General features: G+C 39.6%; 1 protein-coding gene across 6 annotated transcripts in view; it reads right to left on the bottom strand.

Annotated features, from left to right (window-relative positions):
• Positions 1-3,241: 3,241 nt before the first annotated feature.
• SNAP91 (synaptosome associated protein 91) overlaps positions 3,242-22,381 on the bottom strand; it is a 72,887-nt gene continuing 53,747 nt past the window's right edge. For 4 of the 6 annotated variants that reach the window (XM_030489935.1, XM_030489933.1, XM_030489934.1 and 1 more), the window contains exons 21-30: positions 22,034-22,117; positions 21,073-21,156; positions 15,125-15,262; positions 13,713-13,862; positions 12,255-12,285; positions 10,928-11,039; positions 7,760-7,843; positions 7,585-7,689; positions 5,956-6,056; positions 4,329-4,686 (exon numbers count right to left, since the gene is read on the bottom strand). In XM_030489935.1, the coding sequence (XP_030345795.1) occupies positions 5,964-6,056; positions 7,585-7,689; positions 7,760-7,843; positions 10,928-11,039; positions 12,255-12,285; positions 13,713-13,862; positions 15,125-15,262; positions 21,073-21,156; positions 22,034-22,117 (881 nt within the window). In that variant the 3' untranslated portion in view covers positions 4,329-4,686; positions 5,956-5,963. Of the gene's footprint in view, positions 4,687-5,955; positions 6,057-7,584; positions 7,690-7,759; positions 7,844-10,927; positions 11,040-12,254; positions 12,286-13,712; positions 13,863-15,124; positions 15,263-21,072; positions 21,157-22,033; positions 22,118-22,381 lie in introns of all 6 variants that reach the window. The other 2 variants (XM_030489932.1, XM_030489936.1) reach the window with 2 other exon arrangements.

The following is a 22,381-nucleotide window of genomic DNA, read 5'->3' as shown; positions in this document are numbered from 1 at the left end:
CCTCCTGTTGCATTTAATGCTATGAAATCTCTGCTTCCAACAGAGTGCAATAGTGCTTTGGCAAGACCTTCAAAAAAGATGTCTACTTCAGGTATTCATGATATTGAGGTAAAATGACAAATCTCTTCCATCATACCAAACTATATTTCAAAGGTACCGGTCAAACCACAATGTTCAACCATGAAAATTTGGATGTAGGTGCTTTACAGTGCTGTTGCTGGGTGGACGTTCACCAGACCCTTCACAGGTTCCCCTAAACCGCCAGAGTGGATGTCACACCACATGTTTCTTCACTTGCTTCAGTTTCTGCTTCTGGTCTGCCACCTCTGCTAACACCCAAAGGCAACTATTCTTACATCTCTAATTGCATTCAGAGATGTCTTGGGCAACAGAACAAGTATCAAGCTTTTGCTGCCCACATCATTTGCAGAGTTTAATTAAGGGAAAGGGAAGAGGTGGTGAAGCTTGAGGAGCCAAGATCTGGAACAGCAAAAACGGCAATGCTGTCTGCTTTAAAATAGGCATAGCCTCTCTCCTTCTGTAATCCCATTTCTGAAATTCTTATTTTGTCCCTTCATTACCACTCAGTGTCTGCCACTTCCCACACTGTTCACAGCACTAGGAATGTAATACATGGGAAAAAGGTTTTCTCTTTTAATAAAATTTCTGATATATTTTATGTTCTAGAACAGCTGGATCACTAACTCCATGTATCCTCTTTGTGTCACTGCCACTACCACTACTTTTACCATAGGAAGTTTCAGTTGCCTTTTTTAGGCATTAAATCATTGGGACTTTTTTTCCCCATGCAGAGTAAGTTGCCTGAGCAGACAGCTCTTATTCTGAGGCAAGAGATGGGGAAGGAGGGGCAGGAGCCAAGATTCATGCCAAAAAGACAAAACAACGCCAGCTGTGGCTACTGGATATTTCATGAACTGGATGCTGTCAACCACCAGTTAAGTAGCACCTTGTATCACTAAAGTCTCAAATGCCTTTACAAAGTAAGTCTCCACACCCCCCACCCCAGCTACAGTTTTTGCTCTAGACTTTCCTGTTTGGATTTTAAGGCAAGTCTCTAGCCTTTGCAATTGCCTTACTAAATCTTCAGAATAGAAGTTCAGGTAGAAGCCTGATTTTGCAACCAGGCTGAAATGCTAAGGTGGTCCCCCAGGGCCTGAGAAGACAACAATAATTTACTTCTCACCATCCAGGCTTTCCCCTGGGTAAACACCAGCATCAATACAGAAGCCCTCAACTCAAGCTACAGTACGTTTTGAAAGGCACGCATTATAAAATTCTCAAATAAAGCCAATTAAAATTAATGAAAAATGAATGGGGAAGAGGAGTAGGAGACACTGCTAACCCCAAACATTCAAAACGTGAGTCAGTTCTGAGGAACAAGTCGGGTTTTTTTGTTCAAACCTCTACACTAAGCTGAGTATTTACCACTCCTTAAGGCACCCAATTGTTAAGGGAGAGCTACAGAAGTGTCATATGCTAGAGGTGCCAGCTTCTAAAGAAGCCAGCACACAGAACAGCAAGAGCTTGGGTAAGGGACATATTGGTTGTACAAAACCTGTCCTCCTGGCATAAAAAATGCAGGGAAAGGAGACAGTTTCTTCATCACACAGATGGGAACCCTCCTCCCCACCCACTCTTTGCTGTAGCTTGTATTGAGAAATGGTTAGTCATAGCAGGACACAGATGCATTTATGCCTGGATGATGAAACTCAGACGATAACAAAACCATGTTCTTTTCTACAGGACAAGAGACAACCACTTGTTTTCCTTGCAAGACAGATTTTATAACTCTTCTGTGATATGGAGTACGAGTCACTTTTGTTTAGCTTTACTCAGCACACTGGAGAAATACACTGGGTTTTACTTCCCACCACGCAAAAGCTTCTTACTTTTCCACCAAGTTTGCTTTCCATCGAGGCTTCTATTTCCTCACAGGTTATCAAATGCCACACAGAGCACAGGCTGCACAGAGCTACTGGCCATGAGGTCTATGGAAGACCAAAAAGAGCGAGGTACAAGGGTTGTAGACATAGTTGAAGCTGATGCAGAAAGGCAATTACTGCATGGCAGGGGCATGTACACAGCAAAGAAAAAGCCCTCACACTTGAGGTTTGGCCCCTTGAAACATGTAATATTGCAAACAATCATTTGCAATTCCATTGCAAGTTTATCATCCTAATTTGAATGAGACACCAAACTGGTCTTAATATATGTACATGTTTGGTTATGACTGTCCTCTGAAAATGCTGTCCTTTGTTTGAGAAGACATGCACAACATGGTGATAAGAAGTCAAGCATTCCCTGCATTTGGCAACACGTAGCACACAGGAAGGATGGGTAAAACCATGGTGAGACTTTCTGGGGGTAAAGTTCAGGTTTTCATGCTCAAATAGTGAGAAAACAGCAGTTTGCTGAGCCTTACAGATTTCTAATCCAGAACACCCTGACACAACAGGGCACTCATCCTAAGGCTGAAACATAAAATCAACTTTTCCAAGGCCAAAATTGATAGATTCAGAATACCAATGTAGTAGCAAGTAAAAGAAACCCAAATGAATAGCCAAAAAAACTCTTAAGCAATATCACTACCTGAATGGTTGCATAACCTGGTCTTTGAAATGCAGTCTTTGAAATCCAATTCAAGATTCAAACCTTACCAGAATGTGATCAAGTTGTTTCAGTGTTTTGTTGCTTATAAAGTACTTCAAAGCAGTCGTTGGCATTCAGTACTGCTTCATCATTTTGTTAATAAATCACCTCATACAATTTAGTACATTAAAGTCTTTCTGGTATGAAATGTTTCTTCTTTCTTTCATCCTGCCATAAGATGAACCACAGCACAACCAATTTCGGTAGCATTGTAGCTGTGCTAGCTCTCAATAAGCTTCTGAATAGGAACATAGGAAAGAAATCAGGACCAGTATTATAAACTTTCAGAGTTCCAGCATTACTTTAGTTTAAGGAGATGAAGAGTGTTAATGAAGCCTTCTGAGGTGTTGTAAGTCAAACTAGAGAATTTTCCTCTCCCTCTCCCCACTTTACCTGTGGCTTTGTGCTCAGTCTGGCTTTGTGTGGATCTCTCCTGCAATGCTTAAAGATCAGCAAAAGTCATTACCATGGGCAGCAGGCCCAGTGTTGAGATCTACATGCATTTTTCCCCTCTCAAAGTGTATTACTGTGCTCAACACAGCTCAGTGATCATGAAACTGGCAACAAAATATTTACTTTGATCAAGGTGTTTATTGCATCTCAGAGGACACACATGCACTGGGGTTTCTTGTTGGGTTGGTTGGGGTTTTTTTTTCAGTTTTTTGTATTTTTTTTTTAAACTGAAATACAAAGAAGAGCCATTTTGAAATTAGCTTTTTATAGAACTTTCCCATAAGTGTATGTTATCCCTACAGCAAATTCAGATACAACCACTTTTAATGGTACCATACATAGATTAAATAGTTCATTTGAAAGACTTTAGATGAGTATCTTTCCAACCCAATATGCTTTTACAGAGAACTGCCAAGCCACTTGTAACACTGATCAACAGTGACCTTATTGAAGAGTCAAGATCTTACGCCAAGCCATCAGCAGAAACAGTATGAGAACAAATAAAAATTAAAGAAACACAGTATGTACAGTAAAGGGCATGGATCTCTGGATCAGAATTAAATCTAATCACCAATAGTACAAAAGCTACTCACAGCGCATTCGGGGCAATGGAGAAAACACTAGCCTAAGGCGTACACAGGTAAGCACTAAATTAAGAGATGTACATAAGAACTGAACAGAGATGAGTAACATCACTTGTAATGTTTTGACTACAAATATACCAAAGAGTGCTCTCGTGTTTGAAATCCCTTCATGCCAGCACAACTATGGTTGGTTTTTCCAACTACGTGGAGAGTAATTGACCCTTTAAGTATTTTCAGTGCATTTAGCAAGAACTGATAAATATGCCAATTTTAAATGCAAAAAATTAAATAATTAAAATAGATTTTAAAAATAAACCCAGCAATAAATATGGTATTCTTTCAGATATGTTTTTTCATTCTTGGTAAATCATTGAAAAAGGTTTTTTTTATGGAAGTTTACCTTTATATTACTTTAATTATCTTAACATATACAGTGCCACAAAAATAAAACATTTTTTCCATGACAATTGAGATTCCTGTGAGTGGGAAAAAAGAAAATGTATTCCGCACAATTTCATAAGTATTTTCCTTACTATCTGGTATTATCACACTATGTTTTGTAACAGATAAAGGAGAAATTGAGTCCTAGGGAAATTTTAGGTGTCCTCAAAAAGTTATATACATTGAAACCTTCAAAAATCACAGACATCGCTCCAAATGGCTCACCAAACAACAGCTGCATAATCTGCCCCTGTGGGATAGGTTCAGAAAAGCACTAGAAGGCATCAGAAACATACATCCATTGTTTAAATTGTAAAACACAAATAACCCAAGTACACAAATTTCGAGAGAGTAGGGATAACAGCTAAGGTAGTACACATTCCTAATGTTCACTTTCACAGCTGTGCTACACGCTTCAGGAGGAAGAGAAAGTCTGAGTAAGCGCTGGGTTTGGTATTGGTGGCTCACTTTGAAACTCTGAGCATCCATTTGTAGACTCCAAACTCACGTTTTTATCATCAAGTCAGAAAAACTGCAGCTGTGAATATAGAAAATATTAGATGAAAACTGGAATAATAAGTTAGATAAAGCATGCTCTAGAAAGAGCACCAAAACTGTTCCTAATTTCACACTTCAAAGGAGTTGTTATCAGTTTTTAATGAAACAGTCTTCCCACAAGCAGTTATGAATCTGTCTACTATGAACCCATTGAAACCAGTGAGTCCCAGCAATGAAGGTGCATCTCCACTCCAGGCCATCTACACCAAGTGCCAAGTACACCTCCCCAGGGCTGGAATTTGGAAAAGAGGAAAGTGGGACTGGATGGTGCCTGCTAAAAGCAACTTGATCCTGCCCACTGCTGCTAACTGAAGTGCAAAGGGGGCTTAGAACATGGATTTGAAGTAAGCTACAGGAAGAAAGAGAAGGGACTTATGAAGAAGGCTTTAAAGATATGTAATGATCGTCCTCTCCTCACTTGGCAAATTATTCTAGTCTTAAATATGAAAGGCCTATCTTACTTCTGCATTATTGTTTTTTCATTGGCTTAAGTATTCAATTCAATCTGATTTATCTACTTAGCCATCTTCAAATCCTGCTCCAAAACCCCCACAGTAATGGCTTTGCCTTTTTTCCTTCCCTTCTGCAGTACTGTTCTTTCACTTCTCCTCCATTTTTTAATTTTTATTTACTCCTCTGTTCTTACCCACTGTTGTTCCACACAGCACTGCTCAGGACTCATACCTTAGCATTCAGAATAGTAGCGCCTTGAAAAATTGTAAAGCAGGATATGTAAGTTTTTCCTCTTTTGAGCCCTTCATACCTATGACACTAAATTTGTTTCCACACCCACAAGACTGGAACAAGACTACTCAGCACTGTTTTGCACCCAGTATTTGTATACTGTTATGATTCTATTATTTGTTTCAGTATTAATTTCAGAAGAAAGAAAGAAAGAAACAAAGAAACAAACAAAAAACCCAACAAAACCAAACATGAATCCCATGGATGGAAACAAGGTAAAAATGGCAGTTACAGATTGAAGATAACTTTGCCTGGGAATCAGTTTTGAAAAAAAAAAAAAAAAAAAAAAAAGAAAAGTAGCCAAAAGTCAAGTTTTCAGGCTAAAATTAAGGGTGTGGACAGAGAATTTGGTTTTCTGTTTAAGCCAACACATTATAGTGCATGTTTCTACCTATCTCTGCTGCTACAATTTTATCAGTCATACTCAATCCACTGGCCTAATCAACATCTGTGTGCCAGACACATACCACAGCACAACATGCTTAGGCAGGCAGCCACAGAATACCTTATCGTTTACAAGAAATCCTTGATGTTAAGATCCGCTAATGGGTCCTTTGTTGCAGGTTTCTTGGGACTCTGAGTAGCAGGAGTTGGGCTTGGAGAAAGCTAAGAGATGCCAGCCAGGAAGGCAGAAAAAACCAAAGCAGACAAGGGTACACAAGCGTTAGGTAGATACAGCTGCTTCTCACATAAGCACATTGCAAGCATACAAAGTTCTCATTTTTCTGCAAGTTCAGCATGTTGCCATTTTGCTCAAGCATTTTTTAGACTCCATCCTTACTACAGGGTTAACAGTGTTTGGCTGGTTTAATGGATAAGGCTATAGACACTGCATATTCTAATCAGCATAGCTTCAAATCACTCTCTCCCTGTAAGACAGAATAGTGTTAGGATCATCAACCCAGAAAGAAGTTAAGCAATTGTTAGATGTTAAACACCAAGGTGCAGAATAAGCAGAGTGCACACTGCAGAGTATACCTGAAAATCCCAGTGACTGGCATTTAAATACAAGTTGTTCTACATTAGTAATGTAAATAGGAGTCAAAAGGGTACTTGAGACACAACTATACTATACTCCGTTCCTCCTCTGGTAGGTACAAGTATCATCAGTTGAAAAACTGATATTTTCAGTGGAACAAGTTCCATACAACTCTTCTCACTAGGGAGCCAAAAGATTTTGCCATCCTGTCCTTACTCTTCCCCATCCCTACCTTAGTCAGGGCATTGGAGGTATCATGTATGCAGCCCTGGCACCTCAATGACTACCCTTCTCTGAGAAAAAAAATGTTTGTGTCTCCCATAGTATTATTCTTGATAATGTAAGTGCAGAGACTGTTTAAGATGGGAGGAAAAGCAAGACCAAGTACCTTCTCACTTAGAGCAGTTTCAAGTTCTTCCCATTTCCACACAGAAAACCCAGACAAACTTCAATGGGGATGTGGTTCCCTGCTTAAAAAGTGTGGTTTGCTACAGGTTGATTGCTTGCAAAAGAATACAGTGTCTGAAAATTGAGATTATTCATTTGCATTCCTCCACCTTAATGTAAGTTAGAAGAAAAACTTTACTCCACAGTACTTTAATTTGTGCATCGCTGTGGAAAGCATGCATCCCGACTGCTCCAATGTTACATACTCTATGGTAATTCATACTTGAATGTGTTTGTTATGTACTGACAGAAACCCAGCAAGCTACCAGCCTGAAACAGATAAAGTTGTATGTACTGAGAAAGCTTGTTCATAAGCAGAAGGACAGTTTTCTGAGGAATCTTTTGGTGGGCTGGGAGGGAAGATGCTGAGTACAGCTCTAGTAAACTTTTACAAGCTCTGAACAGAATAGGACTGCCCATCAGCTCCACTTTGAGTTTTTACTGAGATAATCCCCAAAACCAGATGTTAGATTTTAGCTGTAGGAAATCTCTTCCACTTGTGTCATACAAGGGAACCAAGAAAAAAAAAACAACCCAACAATAAAATCAGAGCAGTTCATGTGATCTATTACAAGTCAGGTAGCTGGTACCATAAGAAATTTCATTTACAGACCTATAGTTAGAACTGGGCTGAGATGATGCATACACACAAGCTACCTTCTAAAGAAAAGGAGAGCAATTAAATATTCATCTAGCAGTAACACATACCTGTACGCCAGGGCCAGCGGCAGCTCCAAATGGTGGCCTCATCATAGGCTGCCCATACATAACTGGCTGCTGGGGCATCATGGGTACGCCTGCGCCTGCTGGGGGCTGTGAATGAATGCAGTGTGAGTAGGGTTCTGAGTGGAGAAAGGAGAGCAGCGTAACAAAAGAGACTCACCATCCCAAATGCAGCTCCTGGCTGTGGGACAGGTGGAGTACCTCCTGCGGCAGGAACAGCGCTTCCTGGAGGCACAGCTCCCGTCTAAAAAATGTTTTTAAAACAATTTAAAAAATGCAAGAATCTCTGTAACACCGACCATCTGGAAACTGCTCCTAAGTTGTTCTGGCAAGTAAGACTGTTATGCAGCAGATAATACCTAACCTCAAAACCACAATGCTTCAAAGAACAAAAAGGTTGAATGAGTCCTTACACTGATGCTCAGCTTGCTTCTTCAGAAGCAAGGGTGACAGACTCCATTCTCTTCCATGAATGGAGTCCATTTACTGAAAACAACTCAAATTAGGCCCAGGAAAATATGTATTTTCCTCCTCCTTCTACATAGTGTAAGGAAACATCCCAATTTCATAATTGATAGCCAACACACTATAGCACTTGTAGCACTGTATTTTAGTAAAACCTTAAGCAGATTGTAAAGCTAAGGGAAATAACTGCTATAGTTAGTTTCCAATTAAAATATATATATATTTATGCAGTGAGCTTTATTTAAGTTAAAGAATACTTTCACACACTTAAGCTACTTAAGCCACAATCATAACCATTACGTACTTTACTAAGGAGAGTTCTGTTTATCTTGTTATGCTTTTCATTCATATGCTTAATGTGATATGATTTTCATTCAAACAACACAAGAGAAAAAAAAGGTGATCTTTCACTATGATTCAGGAAGATAGAACTGTTAGTTTAGTAGTCTGAGTGGATATACAGCACAACAGCATCTTTGGACAAGGCCACTGCACTTACCTAACACAACCTACACATCATCCCTTTTGATTCCCTTGTCTGTAATGTCTCATGAACAGAGCCTCTTTAAGCCTTGAAAGCATCCAAGTCTCTCCTTTTCACAGAAGTATATACAATCTAAATTATTAACAACTCTGGAGAGAGGCAGGAAGCATTCAAGGAAGGGATTTAAAAATGGTAGAAGGACTTTTAGGAATCTCGTTACTGCTATCGTATGGCCTAAGTACACTGACAAATTTCTCAAGCTATCGCAGAAGCTGTAGGGTCATGCCTGAGCTTCCACATTCTTATGGCCTATCTTATTCTTATATGCCTATCACCTATGGCATATCCCACCACACTCGGAGGAGAATGGCTAGCACACTTTCAGTTCAAAGGACAGTGTGCCTCTGGAGATATGTTCAACTTACTCACTGCACAGTCTACTTCTGTGAATGCTGCATTTAGTACCCTTGGTTGATCTTTGCTTCCAGACTAAAATGTGCCAGTTTCTTAGGAAACTGCAGACAAGTTAAGACAACCTGTTCCAGATTCATTAATTTGGAAATACCCTACAGTTTCTGGATAAAAATCCATGAACCTCTATTGCAGTCTAGGAGTTTTCTGGGGAGCATTTCAGTTAAAAACTGTACTGCACTAGGAGCACAGCTGTCCCCAAACTAAAACAAACATCTGAACGCTCAGGTATGGAAAGCATGAAATAGAGTAATGACATCAGATGCAGTGACCTGACTGCAGCCACAGGAACACACTGTAGCTCTAAATCCAGTCAGGCAGATGTCAGGAAGATGGCCACACAAACTGAATATGCTTTTGCCTCAAAACACTAGGGTCACTCAAGGGAACAGGCTTTTATGAAATTCTGGTGATTTTAATCCAGAAGGTGAAAGGTCGCAAGGAAGGAAAGAAGTGACCAAAACAGTTCAAGCATGACATCAAGAAAAGCTTCATTTTGGTCTCCACATTTATTTTTCCTGCAGATCTGGTTTTCTTTGGTTTCAAAAAAAAAATGCACAAGAGCATGATTTTGAAGAAATATATATAAAACCCATGTTTCATGAAATGCTATCAAAACCACTCAGCTTTCCAGAAACGATGGTTATTTATCAGATAGTAAACCCACTACAAGATCAGGCTGATGTTACAGAAGTTAGAAATTTTGGGTAGTACAAGTCATCCGACAGTTCACATCCAAGTAAAGCAAAGACAGTTTGAAGCCATTATTTTCAAGCTTACAGCACAGAATTGGTTAATCCTTAATACCATGTCCAAAACACTGCCTGAGAATTGTCTGCTGGACAGACAGTCCAAGACCAGCCATGTTAGGTAGCTTCTAACTCATTTTAAACCAGCAGTAATAACTGTAGCGCAGGTAAGATGCTGTTAGTATCTTCATGTTTAGTAAGTATAATAAGAGATCAAAAAAAATTCACTTACACTGTACAGTATTGCCCAGCCTTTCTGTTAAGAAGAAAAGCTGATGTTACAACTAACACATTCAATGAAGTATCAAGTTCAGGGAATTTTTGCACCTTCCATAAGGTTAAGGAACAAATTGGAATATGCTTAGAGTCACATTAACATCTGGCTGTGGAAGCAGAGAACTGAACTGATCATGCTCCTCCTTCTCAGCCCTATCCTTTCCAACTCAACTTTTTTCAAATGGAGGTTGTTTAGTGCCCTGTGTAACTTTGATGTGATGAGGTATGACTGCTCTTTGGATTACTCTTGTAACTTACTCATGACAAGTTGCTTTTATGCCAAATTTAGATTTTAAGCCCAATTCAACCCTCTTCTCTCAAAGTTAGTGTGTTCTAACTTTGAGAGAAGTTTTTACAGGGCAAACTTAATTTTTCCAACAGACTGCTTTACTCTGACAAACAGGTTACGCATTTCTAATCCAAAGTCAATCACCTGATCTGAATACTGTGTAGTCTTTTTATCTACATAACTCAGGAAAGCTTGAGAAAAACCTATTTATCTTCTTTCCTTCCAGTGGCTCAGCTTTGGACCAACACCATTGTCTTTTGGGCAATTGACCTGAGCCTGGTGCTGGCAAGACCGGTACAGCTAACCTCACACAAGTATCACAAGTGTGGAAATGTCTACAGATATTATGTGTTTATGTCGAGTAGCATCTTGATACATATGCCAGTGTATTTTTCATTGACCTGGACTCAATCATCTATTTATGATTGAGTGTAAACCTGGTCTTAAAAATGTTACTTGAAACAATTATATCATTTATACAGAAGCAAACTCTTTAGCTGAAGTAGACAGGAGTAGTACCTACACATATGACTGCATAGTCTCCTAAAATATTGATGTTTCAATACCAGTGCTATCAATGGATTAACCACCTACCAATGGACCACTTGGGACACCACCAGTTGACCATGTTGCAGGTGCTACTTTTGGCTGCCAGTTGGCTCCTCCTGTTAACTTTTTCTCTCCAGCATTCCACTGGAGGTCTCCCCTAATAGAGAGGCAGAGAGACAGAGCTATTATCTGCATACCTCCACAGTGAAAATGAAAACCTATTGTGGTATACATTAACATTAGTTTATGGTGTATGCAGTTATTAACAGAAAGATACTACACTTTTAGTACCACTCAGTTTCAAGGGTTGTTAGCAGTAGACACCAGTACAATCTATACTGAAGTAAGTCAGTTAGATGGTTATGGCCTTTGTGGTGGGAATTAAAGAGAAGTTTTACTTAGTATTGACTGAAGGTAACATTATTGCATATACCCTTGCAAAGTAGGAAGAGGGACTGCTACTGCCTATTCTACTGGTGCCAGGCAGTAGAGACGCCTGCTAGAAGTCTTTGAAAGGTAATTTCATTGCTGGAAATCTTGCTCTGACAGCTGAAGGAGGAAAGCATTCAGTTCTGAAAAAAGTTGATAGATACAAAAGAAACAAATCATTCATAGAATAAAAGGGCTGTTGCAAAACCAGGTTTTGTTAGAGGCTGCTCTATCCAGAATAAGATACACCATTTGAATGAAGTAGGAAGTTAAGTTTTGGGGATAAACCTCATGACGCGCTTATACATATCGCTCCTATCATCTCCACAGAGGCACAAAACATTCTGAAGAACACGCATCATAATCTGGTCTTGCATACAGAGGAAGACTCAGCACAGAAGTAAGAAATCAGACTAAGTAGGTACATTCAAAAATAAAAGCAATTCTGTAAATATTTCTTCTTGCAAAAGGAAGATTTTCACTGCATGGAATTAACTTCTATTTTACAAGTATTCCAATGCCTACACAACAAGCATATCCAGCGTCTGCAAAAAGACAACAAAACTATTACACATTAGCCTAGATTACTGAGGGGGGCTATACAATTTATTATCTGGACTATTTGTTCATCTTAAGTTGTTTGGAAATCAGATATCCAATATGAAGACAGTAATATACATTTAAAAAAATTTAAGACTCACATTAAAGCCAGCAAGTTTAAAGGCTATGTCAGGAACATTTAACCTTAATTATTCAGAGAACCTGTATAGAACAGAATACTTTTTCCAGAATTTTGTGAACTGATTTTTTTGGGGGGAGGGGGCACATAATGAATTCATTGGTTTTTAATAAACACTGAAATAGATGTAAGACTATATTGCAGAGTTGAAAAATTTGTTGTTGTTGGTTTTGTTTGGTTTTGTTGTTTTAAAATTGAACTTACTTTTTTGAAGTGGTACCAGAAATTCCAAGATCTGAAAATTATAAAAAAGATTGAAGGAAAAAAAGAAAAAAATTAAAAAAAAAAAAAAAAAAAAAAAAAAAAAAAAAAAAAAAAGTCATGCGTTTAGTAAATTAAAGCATGTCAAAGTAACAGCTCATGTTTCATTGCACATGGGCTTATACAGAGAAATAAAGTTTTGGCTGTTTTCATTCAGACAGTATCAGAGGGCTGGCTGCATGTACCCCTTCTTCAAAACAAACTTCTGAGCAACACTACAGATGTCTTATACTTTAGCAAGCAACTTTTGCTCCATAAGCAAACCAAAGTAACAAGAAATTTAAGTCTACAAAATGCTAAGTTATTTAGGAGCACTGAACTATATACCATGAATGGCAGCACTAGTTTCTGCTCCTCATACATACAGAAATAAAAAGGTACTTCTCACATACACCTGAATTTCAATGTTAGCTGGAAATTTTGCACTGATTTATCTGCTCTATCATACATGAGAACTCCAAGTAGTTTCCTTAATTACTCTTTGGAAGAAGTTTTAAGCTAAGCTTTAAGGAATACTTTTCTCACATGACCAGTATAAGTCCTGTAAGACACAAATTACTAAATTTGATTTTCTCCCCCAAACTTGGATATACCAAATAACTTGCAGAAAAGGTTTCAAGTGATTAAGAGTCCTGCTGACTTCTAAGCATGGTAGTTTCTCCACATACCTAACAGAAAAGTAGGCATCATAAGATCAGCTCGGTCTTTGCTGTGGTACATTTACATAAACTGACAGAGTATCCGATTTATACAATCCTCCAAAGTACGACTTCAGTAGTGTTATACATTGGCCTAGGTGTGCCTCTGTTAGGCTTTTTGGGGCCCTGCGGCTACTGATCTCTAGTTATAAAGGCTCTAGCCCTTTTCCTACTGAAGGAAAAAGAACATTTTCTAGGTTAATATTTCAAGAACATGTTTTGGAAAGTTCACTGTCTGAGAGAAGGTCTGTTGTTGGCTGTTGTGCACTCCTCACCCCACTGCTAACTCCTCTCATTAAGCAAGAAATCAGCTATTTGTGTCCACCAGCTTTTCAGCTTAAATTCCACAGTGTTATCAGATGCTTTAGACAATTTTCACCTTTCCATCTTTCCCCTTTCCAGAGGGCACATCCATTTAGAGCCTGACATGCCTCTGAATGTACCTTGGACATTCACTTGCTACAAAACACACCTACTGAACAGATCCCATTATCTGACTCAGATCCTGGGCAGAAAGAGCGACAAGTTACGAACCCAGACTGTGAGCTATCTGAATCAGGGCTTATTCCTGCCTATAGCTTCCCCGATCTCCCCAGGGAAACAGGAGGACATTGAAACAAACTAAAATAGACAGGTATTTGGCTCTGTGGAAAAGTAACATAGTTGTATGCCACACCACTTGAAACCAAAATTTGTCACTTACTGCCTACTAGGTTTGCAAGAGACGAATCAAGATCACTTCCAAGGCCTTTGCTTGCTGCTGAAGCAGTGACTGTTGCTGTGGCTGAAGGTGCTATAGATTGACCAGAGGGAACCATCGTTGGCATAAGAAGATCACCTAAGCCATCAAACACTGGAAGTGAAAGGAAAATGGGTTAGAACAGCACCTGTGGTAAGAAAAACACTACCTGCCACTTTGCTGTTACTCCAACAAATCTAACACAGACAACCACGTCACAAATCTTACCAAAACACTGTCTGACGTTACAATTAATGCCAACAAAGGCATGCATGTCATTTTACTAGACACCAAATGTCAGTAATCCTGAAAGAGCTATACCAATAAGAACTAATATGGGAGGACATGCCTAAAAGGACATTCATTGGAGAGCTGAATTCATGTAGATACAGCACCACTTCCACACAACACTACTTTTCTTACAGCCATCTTTAGAAAGATGTCAGATGCACACACATTTGTCAGGCGATACTAATTCAAAGGTTTTTAAAATTAACATCTTGCAGCAAACACCAGTCAGAATTACTGTGGTAAAGGCAGTCTTACACCTTGACATCTTAGGGCAATAGGACTGAAAGTCTCAAGATGTTATTCACTCATAAGCAGCATGGGATCAGGAAAATCTACTAACATCTTATTAGATCAGAAGGAACCAGAACCAATCACACTGACAGTCATTAGTCCAGTCATCTAACTCAGAAGTTCATTTTTTAGATCACACGAAGTCAAACCATCTGGTACATCTCATGCCAGCATTCTGTCTTCTGATCCGTATTTGAGGTACATGCTAATGTTAAGTCAACACAAAGGGGTAGCATGTGCACTGGCAAGCAACCAAATAACCAAGCAGCACTACTACTTCAACCTTTTTTTCTTGTACAGTTGCAGAACTCACCAATTTTAAGTTTGTAGCAAGGACCCAGCATGGAAAATATAGAATGGAAGAGATGCAAACAAAATGATAGCAGTGATGAAAGTTTAAGCTTAGAGTCAGGCAAAGAACATGACCTCAGTCTCTGTTTTGTGTACACTCAGGTGCCATGCAAGCTCAAGAACAGCTTCAGCAGCAGCAGCAAGATGACTTGCCTATACATTTAATCTACAGAACAGTGTTTTCCTTGTGTAATTCCTGATTCATGCAACTAGGCACATGCAAGGACGTTCACACTAGTGTGTTTTTTACTGATGTGGTAGAATAGAAAATAGGTACAGAGAGCTCTTGAGCACAGACCTAAACACCAGCCTGAGTTCTTCCAGTAGAGAAGGAACAAAGAAATTACTGATATTGCTTGTACTCAAAGCCTAAATATGGTGTCATTAATTTATCTAACATAAAGCACATTAGAAAATTCATAGGAAGAAACCCTGTGGCTCACCTGATGCATCAAACGAACTGCCAGTTGCTGGAGCTGTTGTCCCAAAAGCTGCATCGAAGTTAGGCTGTAGTAAGCTGGTTTGAGCTGGCGTAACTGGGGATGGTGATGGAGAAGGAGCAATAAAAGAACCTCCAAAGCCTTGAAAAAGCCACGTAAGAGAGGTATGGACATTAGAGTCAGTCTGTTGGTCTGTGTTTAACAAAAAAATCAATCTATAAAAGGCAGTAGGATAGAGACAGTTCTTATTAGACCACTGTAAATAACTCACTAGCACAGAAGCATCCTTGGTATGCCAGGTATGACCCAGGGAATTTAAGATTTTGTCAGAATCACCAATAAAAACTTTAATGTTTGTTATTTAGATTTCTGCAGAGCCTGGCCAATCAAGTAGAGGACACAATTCTTCCAGTACTACGCACTATTATTCTAGGTAAGTAACCACACAGGCAGAATGCAACAAACAAGAATTAGTTCAGGAAAAGAGAAACAGAGGACTAACTTGAGAAAAGCCTATGATCATCCATCAACCATTTTGTAATTCAGAAGACAGTGTCTTACTAATCCAGTTTAGCCTCTCTCACCATCTTAAAACACCCTGGTCTCCTGCATCAAGCTAGTGCCTACTACCTTCCCCCCCCTACCTCCCTCCCTGCCCCCCCATGCCAAAGCAGGATCAACAGCATCCACAAATGAACTGCTTGTAGGCTGGAGAATCTCCATGATTAAGGTTAATGTGTATATTATAAACTCCATACTTATATAAATAAATCCTACTTATGAAGATTCTCTAGCCCACCAACAACGCACTCCCATGCTTGACTATTCTCAAAATCCCTCCCTTGCCCTCCATATAATTTGATCTCCCTTGCAACTAAAGCTTATTTGTATTATTTACAGCCTCTGTAAAATGATTAAATATCAAGACTGTCAAAATCAGAACAGACATGCGACACTTTCTAAAAAAAAATGAAAAAAGCATGCTACTTCAACACTCACATTGTTGAAATTAAGCACCAAACATAACTTATCGATATAGAAGATACCATCTTTTTAAATGAAACTCTTATCCCTACTTTATCCTTTTACTGAGACAGTTTATACCACTCTCTGTAGCTGGCAACTAATTCCTTTCTTTCTCCTTTCTTCAGCTTTCTTTAGTTACCAGTTCAGTGGGGAAGTCAGCTTTTTAGAAATGGGAAAATAAAGAAAATTCTGAAGATTTTCTTTTTTTATCCAAACTGCTTTCCATGGTCACAGGACATATTGATTACAGTGCATTATGTGGACATCTTACTGTGGCAGTTTGGGCTGGGATAGAGTTAATTTTTCCATATTAACTTGTGTGGGAGTATGTTTTGGATTTGTGCTGGAAACAGTGTTGATAATAAAGGGGTGTTTTAGTTCTTGCTGAGCAGTGCTTACACAGAGTCAAGGCCTTTCCAGTTCCTCACCCCACCCCACCGGTGAGTAGGCTGGGAGTACACAAGGAGTCAGGAGAGGACACAGCCAGGACAGCTGACCCCAACTGACCAAAGGGATATTCCATACCATATGATGTCATGCTCAGCATATAAAGTTGGGGGAAGGAAGAGGAAGAAGGGATGATCAGAGCGATGGCATTTGTGATCCCAAATAACCGTGATGCGTGATGGATCTCTGTTTTCCTGGAGATGGCTGAACACCTGCCTGCCAGTGGGAAGTGGTGAATGAATTCCTTGTTTTGCTTTGCACATGCACAGCTTTTGCTTTACCTATTAAACTGTCTTTATCTTAATCTATGAGTTTCCTCACTTGTACTCTTTCAATTCTCTCCCACATCCCACTGGGGGGGTAAGTGATTGATGGACTGATGCGGGTGCTTAGCTGCCAGCCAGGGTTAAACCACGACACTTGCAAACAGTGACAACAGCATATTTCCCAGCTATGAAATCAAGCATCTGCCAGACATTTAACTACAAGACAGGCTAAAACTCGTGTTCAAACTGTGAGCATCAAATGTTACTGTCAGATCTGTGACGTTTTCTGTGAAAACTTTGCTTTCTCAGAGAACAAAGTAAGGCTAAACACCAAACACGTAACACATGTTGAAGATTAAGAGAAATTTATACACACACACTTGATGCAAGCATCAGATTTATTTACACACCCCATGCATATTTTAGAAGAGAAGTGAGTTAGCAGTAATTAACTGTATTCAAACCAAAACCCTCAGTAGCATAATGAGAGTGGTGTGCCATCAGAGTGTCCTGAATAGCAGGCCAGCAAAATGCTGTACCACCAGCACACAGGCTTTAGTTGTGGAATATCTGGCCTGTATCTACAAATTCATTAGCCCCAAACACAGCTGGGAGAGGACAGCAAACCTGACTATGCACTAGAGGTCCAGAACACAACCTGATCAGAAATACCTCATAAATTACATCCTTCGGCTGAAGCTTGCTTGGGTTAATGGTTGGACTTGATGATCATAAACGTTTTTTTCCAACCTAGTTGATTCTGTGATTCTGTGATTGCAGGTAATGACTGAAAACACTCAGATCGTAACTTAAACTGGTCCCTTCAGATGCTACCAGCCAAGGGCACTGGCTGGAGCCAGGGAAGCAGGAGTGGGAAGCAGTGTACCCTGCCTTCTGCAGTCCAAAGCATTTCAACAGCCTATGTGAGCTTCCCTATGTTTATTAAGCCTACTTCAGGGTTCTGGAACCAAGAAGCCTTTAGCGTCCAAATCCTAGTCTGCAGCAAGTCACACACTCATAGATGCTAACTCTCAACCTTAACAAACACACTGGGATCAGAGATCTGCTACCAGCTCTCCAAGGTCAGTTCTTGAAGTGGGATTGTCATGGGATAATTTAGGTTGGAAGAAACCTCTGGATGTCATCCAGCCCAACACCAGCTCAAAACCAGCCTAATCAAATCAGGTTGCCCACAGATTTGCCTTGACACCTCTAAGAGCAGAGATTTTACAGGTTGCTTTTCTGGGCAACCTGTTGTAGTATCTGACCATCCTCTACTGCCTCTCCTTGATCAGGTGGTCTGTAGCAGACACCCACTAAAACATCACTGATGTCCTCTGATCCTTAATATAAGCTCTGTCCCAGATCATCACCTGTCCCAAGGAAAAGCTCCATGCATTCAAATATCCACAAAAAAGTAATAATTTCTGAAAAATCAGACCAGAAGCAGGTTGACAAGATACAGGGATGACAAAGGCAGCTGACTGCAGCAGTTCCTAAAGCACTGGAGCCATCTAAAAATCCCATGCTCTGTTAGATCCTTTCCATTTCCTGAGTGGTCCTAATTCCACAGCTTTTAGCCTTGCGTAACTTAACAGCATTATCAGCATAGAAGCCATAAAAATGCTTTAACATTTTGTTCTCAGAGAACAAAGTAAGGCTAAACACCAAACACGTAACACATGTTGAAGATTAAGAGAAATTTATACACACACAACCTAGACAACAGGTTCCTAGTTGTCTAGGGATTGCACAAGACCCAGAGTGATCCTGCAGAAACAGCAGCAACCAAGTTACACATATTGTCTGGACATCCCCAACTGCCCGACTCTGAGTTTGCTTTTACTTACACATTCAAGTACAATTTCTTGTAAGAACATGCTATTACAGTATGTACTGGGATACACATGCACACAGTTTAACTGGATAGAAATATCTAGAAGGGAAAATGGCTAGATTTTTGTATTTATCAGCATAGTTCTAATCTTGACTGATGAGAGGCTTAGAGTATGAAAAAAAAATCTACCATATTTTTTAAGCGAGCCAAGAGGAGACTAGAAACTTATTTGACAGCAGAACACTTAAGACAATGATGCACAATAAGTACGCTCATAACATTTTGCATATAAACACTTAGTGAATCAAACACTCACAAACCATGAAGGACAAGCCTTCAGCTACCATATGAATTCTGGACACTCTTACATTTAAAACTGGATTACACTACAGGCTATACATCTGCCATTATCTAGAGTGAACAAATGCTTAGCAATATGCTGTAATGTTTACAGACTCTATCTGCCAAAAAACAAAACAAAACAAAACAAAAAAAAGATTTAAATCTACTTGGAGCCTTTCTGAATGTATATTCAAAGCAAAAATAAACTATTTATTTTTTTAAATCATCTATTCACCCCAAGTGCTTCAGGTCTGCTTATATGTTTAGACTTATAACATCCTCTTTATAATTTTGGTTTTGATTTAATGTGACTCATCAGATTCAGAGAGTACACTGATGAAGTTTAAGCCATCTGGAACATAATTCCTACTAGAATTTAAGCTTAGTTATGGATAAAGGCATAAAATATTTTGTATTGCAATGTTTGTATAAGCAGGATTAGCTTCTGCCCAATAACATCTTTGCAACGAGTCCCTGCTAACACACACAACTGCAAATGACTGGCATGTTTTCGAACCTACTAGTTAAAGCCCTATCTCAGCCTTCAGCTATGCATAGACTAATACAAAGACCTATTGAAGCAATACTAAAACAGAAGGTGGTCTTCCACCTTAAAATCCTGAAGCTGCCTGTATTAAAGCTTTAGCATGCATTTACGCATTATGTGCCACTTTAAGCAGCTGGCTTGCCAGCACTGGAACCAACAGCGAATGGACACGTGTTATTATCTAGACTACTTCTACATTCCTGCAGCACAAGAAGCCAACACCCATGCTTAGAGCAGGTACTAGAAAATGCACCCTCTTCCAAGATGGTGTCAGTGTGCAAGCACCTACCTGTATCAACTCACAGCACTTAGAGCAGACTACATACTGAGGTATCTCACATTATGTACTCCTCATACCACGAAGGACCTCTTAAGAGCATATCAAGTCAAAACATATACAGGGTTGGACTTCTAATATAATGTCAGTTGGCATGACAGACTTTCAGACATGCTGACAGTAACTGACATAAGGGCCCATCACACCTAGAGCGATTAGCAGTTGCATAAAGGGCAGACTATCAGTCAAGCTCAGAATTTATGCCACAAAGGTACAACATGAAGCTAACAATCACCTTCAAAGTTCATGAAAGATAATCTACCAACTCACTCTAGTGACAAATTCACCTTTCAGAAACATGTGGGAAACTGAGCCAAGTCTTCCTCAATCCACAAGTGCATCAGCTTCCTTTAAACCTGAGGAAGACATGCTGGAATCTTGTTCTCTACAAACTTTGAACTGGCACGGGGTGGAGTCACAACTGTTCAGGATTATCACCAGAGCCACTAAGATACATGGTATAGCACGAATTTTGAAGAACAGTACAAACAGAGTTCTGCTGAAGCTGCTATATATAGGATGCAGACTACAATGATACAGTTATTCAACCTTTGAAATAGGGCGTGACTGTGATCCCACATCCAGCACTAGCAGAGACCTCATCTTATCCTGTATAAATAGAGGGTCCCTATCACTTCTATGCCCTTGTGCTCAGAAAAGCTCTTTCTCATCACCCCACTCTCCTTGGTTAAATGCAAGATTACTACCAAGCCATTCATTCAAGCTCCTACCATTTAAGCATATAACCTGCCTCATTTAAATCAACCAAAAAATGAAGACGAATTAGCAGTAAGGAGCAGCAGCATAGCCTACAATACTGCTTACCTTAAGTACTGCTACAGTCAGCCAAAGAAACTTTATGTATACTCTCCTATTCAGTCACCAGTACCAAAAAAACAAGGCTTCTGTAGGAGGCAGGAAAATGAAGAGCATGGGAAAAAGATAATCTAGGAAGTTAACTTGTACTTCAGTATAGTGCCTCCATTATAAAACACTGGAGTTTTAATTTAAGGCATCTAAAGTACTAGGAAATCTTGTGAACAAGTATTTTATTCCACTGCAGAAATCCACTTACACCCAGGAACATAAAAGATTTCAATGACCATTTCTTAGTTGTGCCTTAACAAGTTTTTAGAAGTTCTTTATTACCAGCAAGTAGGTCTGCAGAAGCTGAGGAACTAGAAGCAGCCTGGGTTGCGGGCTGGGGTTCAGAAGCACTACTTCCAAAAGCATCTAAAGGGAATTCCAGAAAGCATCAAGAAAAGGTCGAGTTCAATATTAAATGCATCAATTAGTCATTTATCGTTAACAAAAGATGACAAAAGGATAACCACTTCATTCATCAGAAGAAGAAAATGAAAGTGCTTGGCCATCTTTAATGCAGAGCAGTACAATGGATGCAAAGTTCAGGTGGAAAAAAGGAGGTGCAACAAACCAGCACTAGAAAGAAACCACTTCTCTTTTAGTTGGGCCTCTTCTCAGAAATCCCATACAAACCACGGCATTCCAGATGAGAGGGTTAAGCACTTTGGAGATGAATGCATCAGATGAGAGCTTACTGTAATTCCAGCCAGAACCTACTGACTCACAATAAGTCTTTTTACAGGAATATTTCATTAATGTTTGAAAATTCACTACTTTTAAGCAACATTTCTACAACACTCCTAGAATTGGTTGTGCCCATCCTAATTTCCACCTTGTCAAATCCAGCAAAAATCCTGTGATCCAGATACCCAGTTTGAAACAAGTCACCCTCAAAACTTCAGCTGCTTTGAGAAATGGAACTGAGAAAAAACTGTATGAAACGGAGAGTTCCAAAAAAGAAAAAAGAACACAACAGACTTTCATTGGACTTCTGAGGAAGAGCCATACATGCATTGACTGAAAACAGAATGGCAAGTGTCATGACAACAGAACGACCACAATGAATGAATGACAGCTTATTTGCAGTTCGTTATTGCACAATACTAAGAAGGTGCCATGCCAGTCTTAGCCATATTGCTACACAGAAAAGCTGTGAGAAGGAGAAACTCGCAGCTTTAGCAAAGCGCAAAGGTAATTGAAATGAAGTGATTCAACTCTGAAGCGGTGAGGAAAGAAAAATACCCACCACCAAATAGGTCAATCACACCTGAAGAATCCACCTTTGCTGGAGAGGCAGTGGGTAGAGGAGAGGGGGCTGCAAATGCATCCACTGCAGTAAGCACAGGATAAATAATATTTAGTATCAGCAAGGCAACAATGATAGCTAAATATTTCAAAGCCACATGGGCTCCACCAGCTAGAACGACAGGGCTGGTAAATTCAGGTAACACTCTTCAGAACTGCAAACAGAAAGGGTTACATTTCTCGCACGGCAACTGAAAACCACAGTACTTTACAGAAAGCATCGCTTATTAAGAATTCTGTTATGCTTAGAGGAGGATTTATTCTCTCAACAACCACATTACTCACTCAG

Source organism: Strigops habroptila, chromosome 6 (genome assembly GCF_004027225.2).
Source record: "Strigops habroptila isolate Jane chromosome 6, bStrHab1.2.pri, whole genome shotgun sequence".
Taxonomy (NCBI): domain Eukaryota; kingdom Metazoa; phylum Chordata; class Aves; order Psittaciformes; family Psittacidae; genus Strigops; species Strigops habroptila.
Note: the sequence above shows the minus strand (reverse complement) of the source record. Positions and strands in the feature narration are given on the sequence as shown.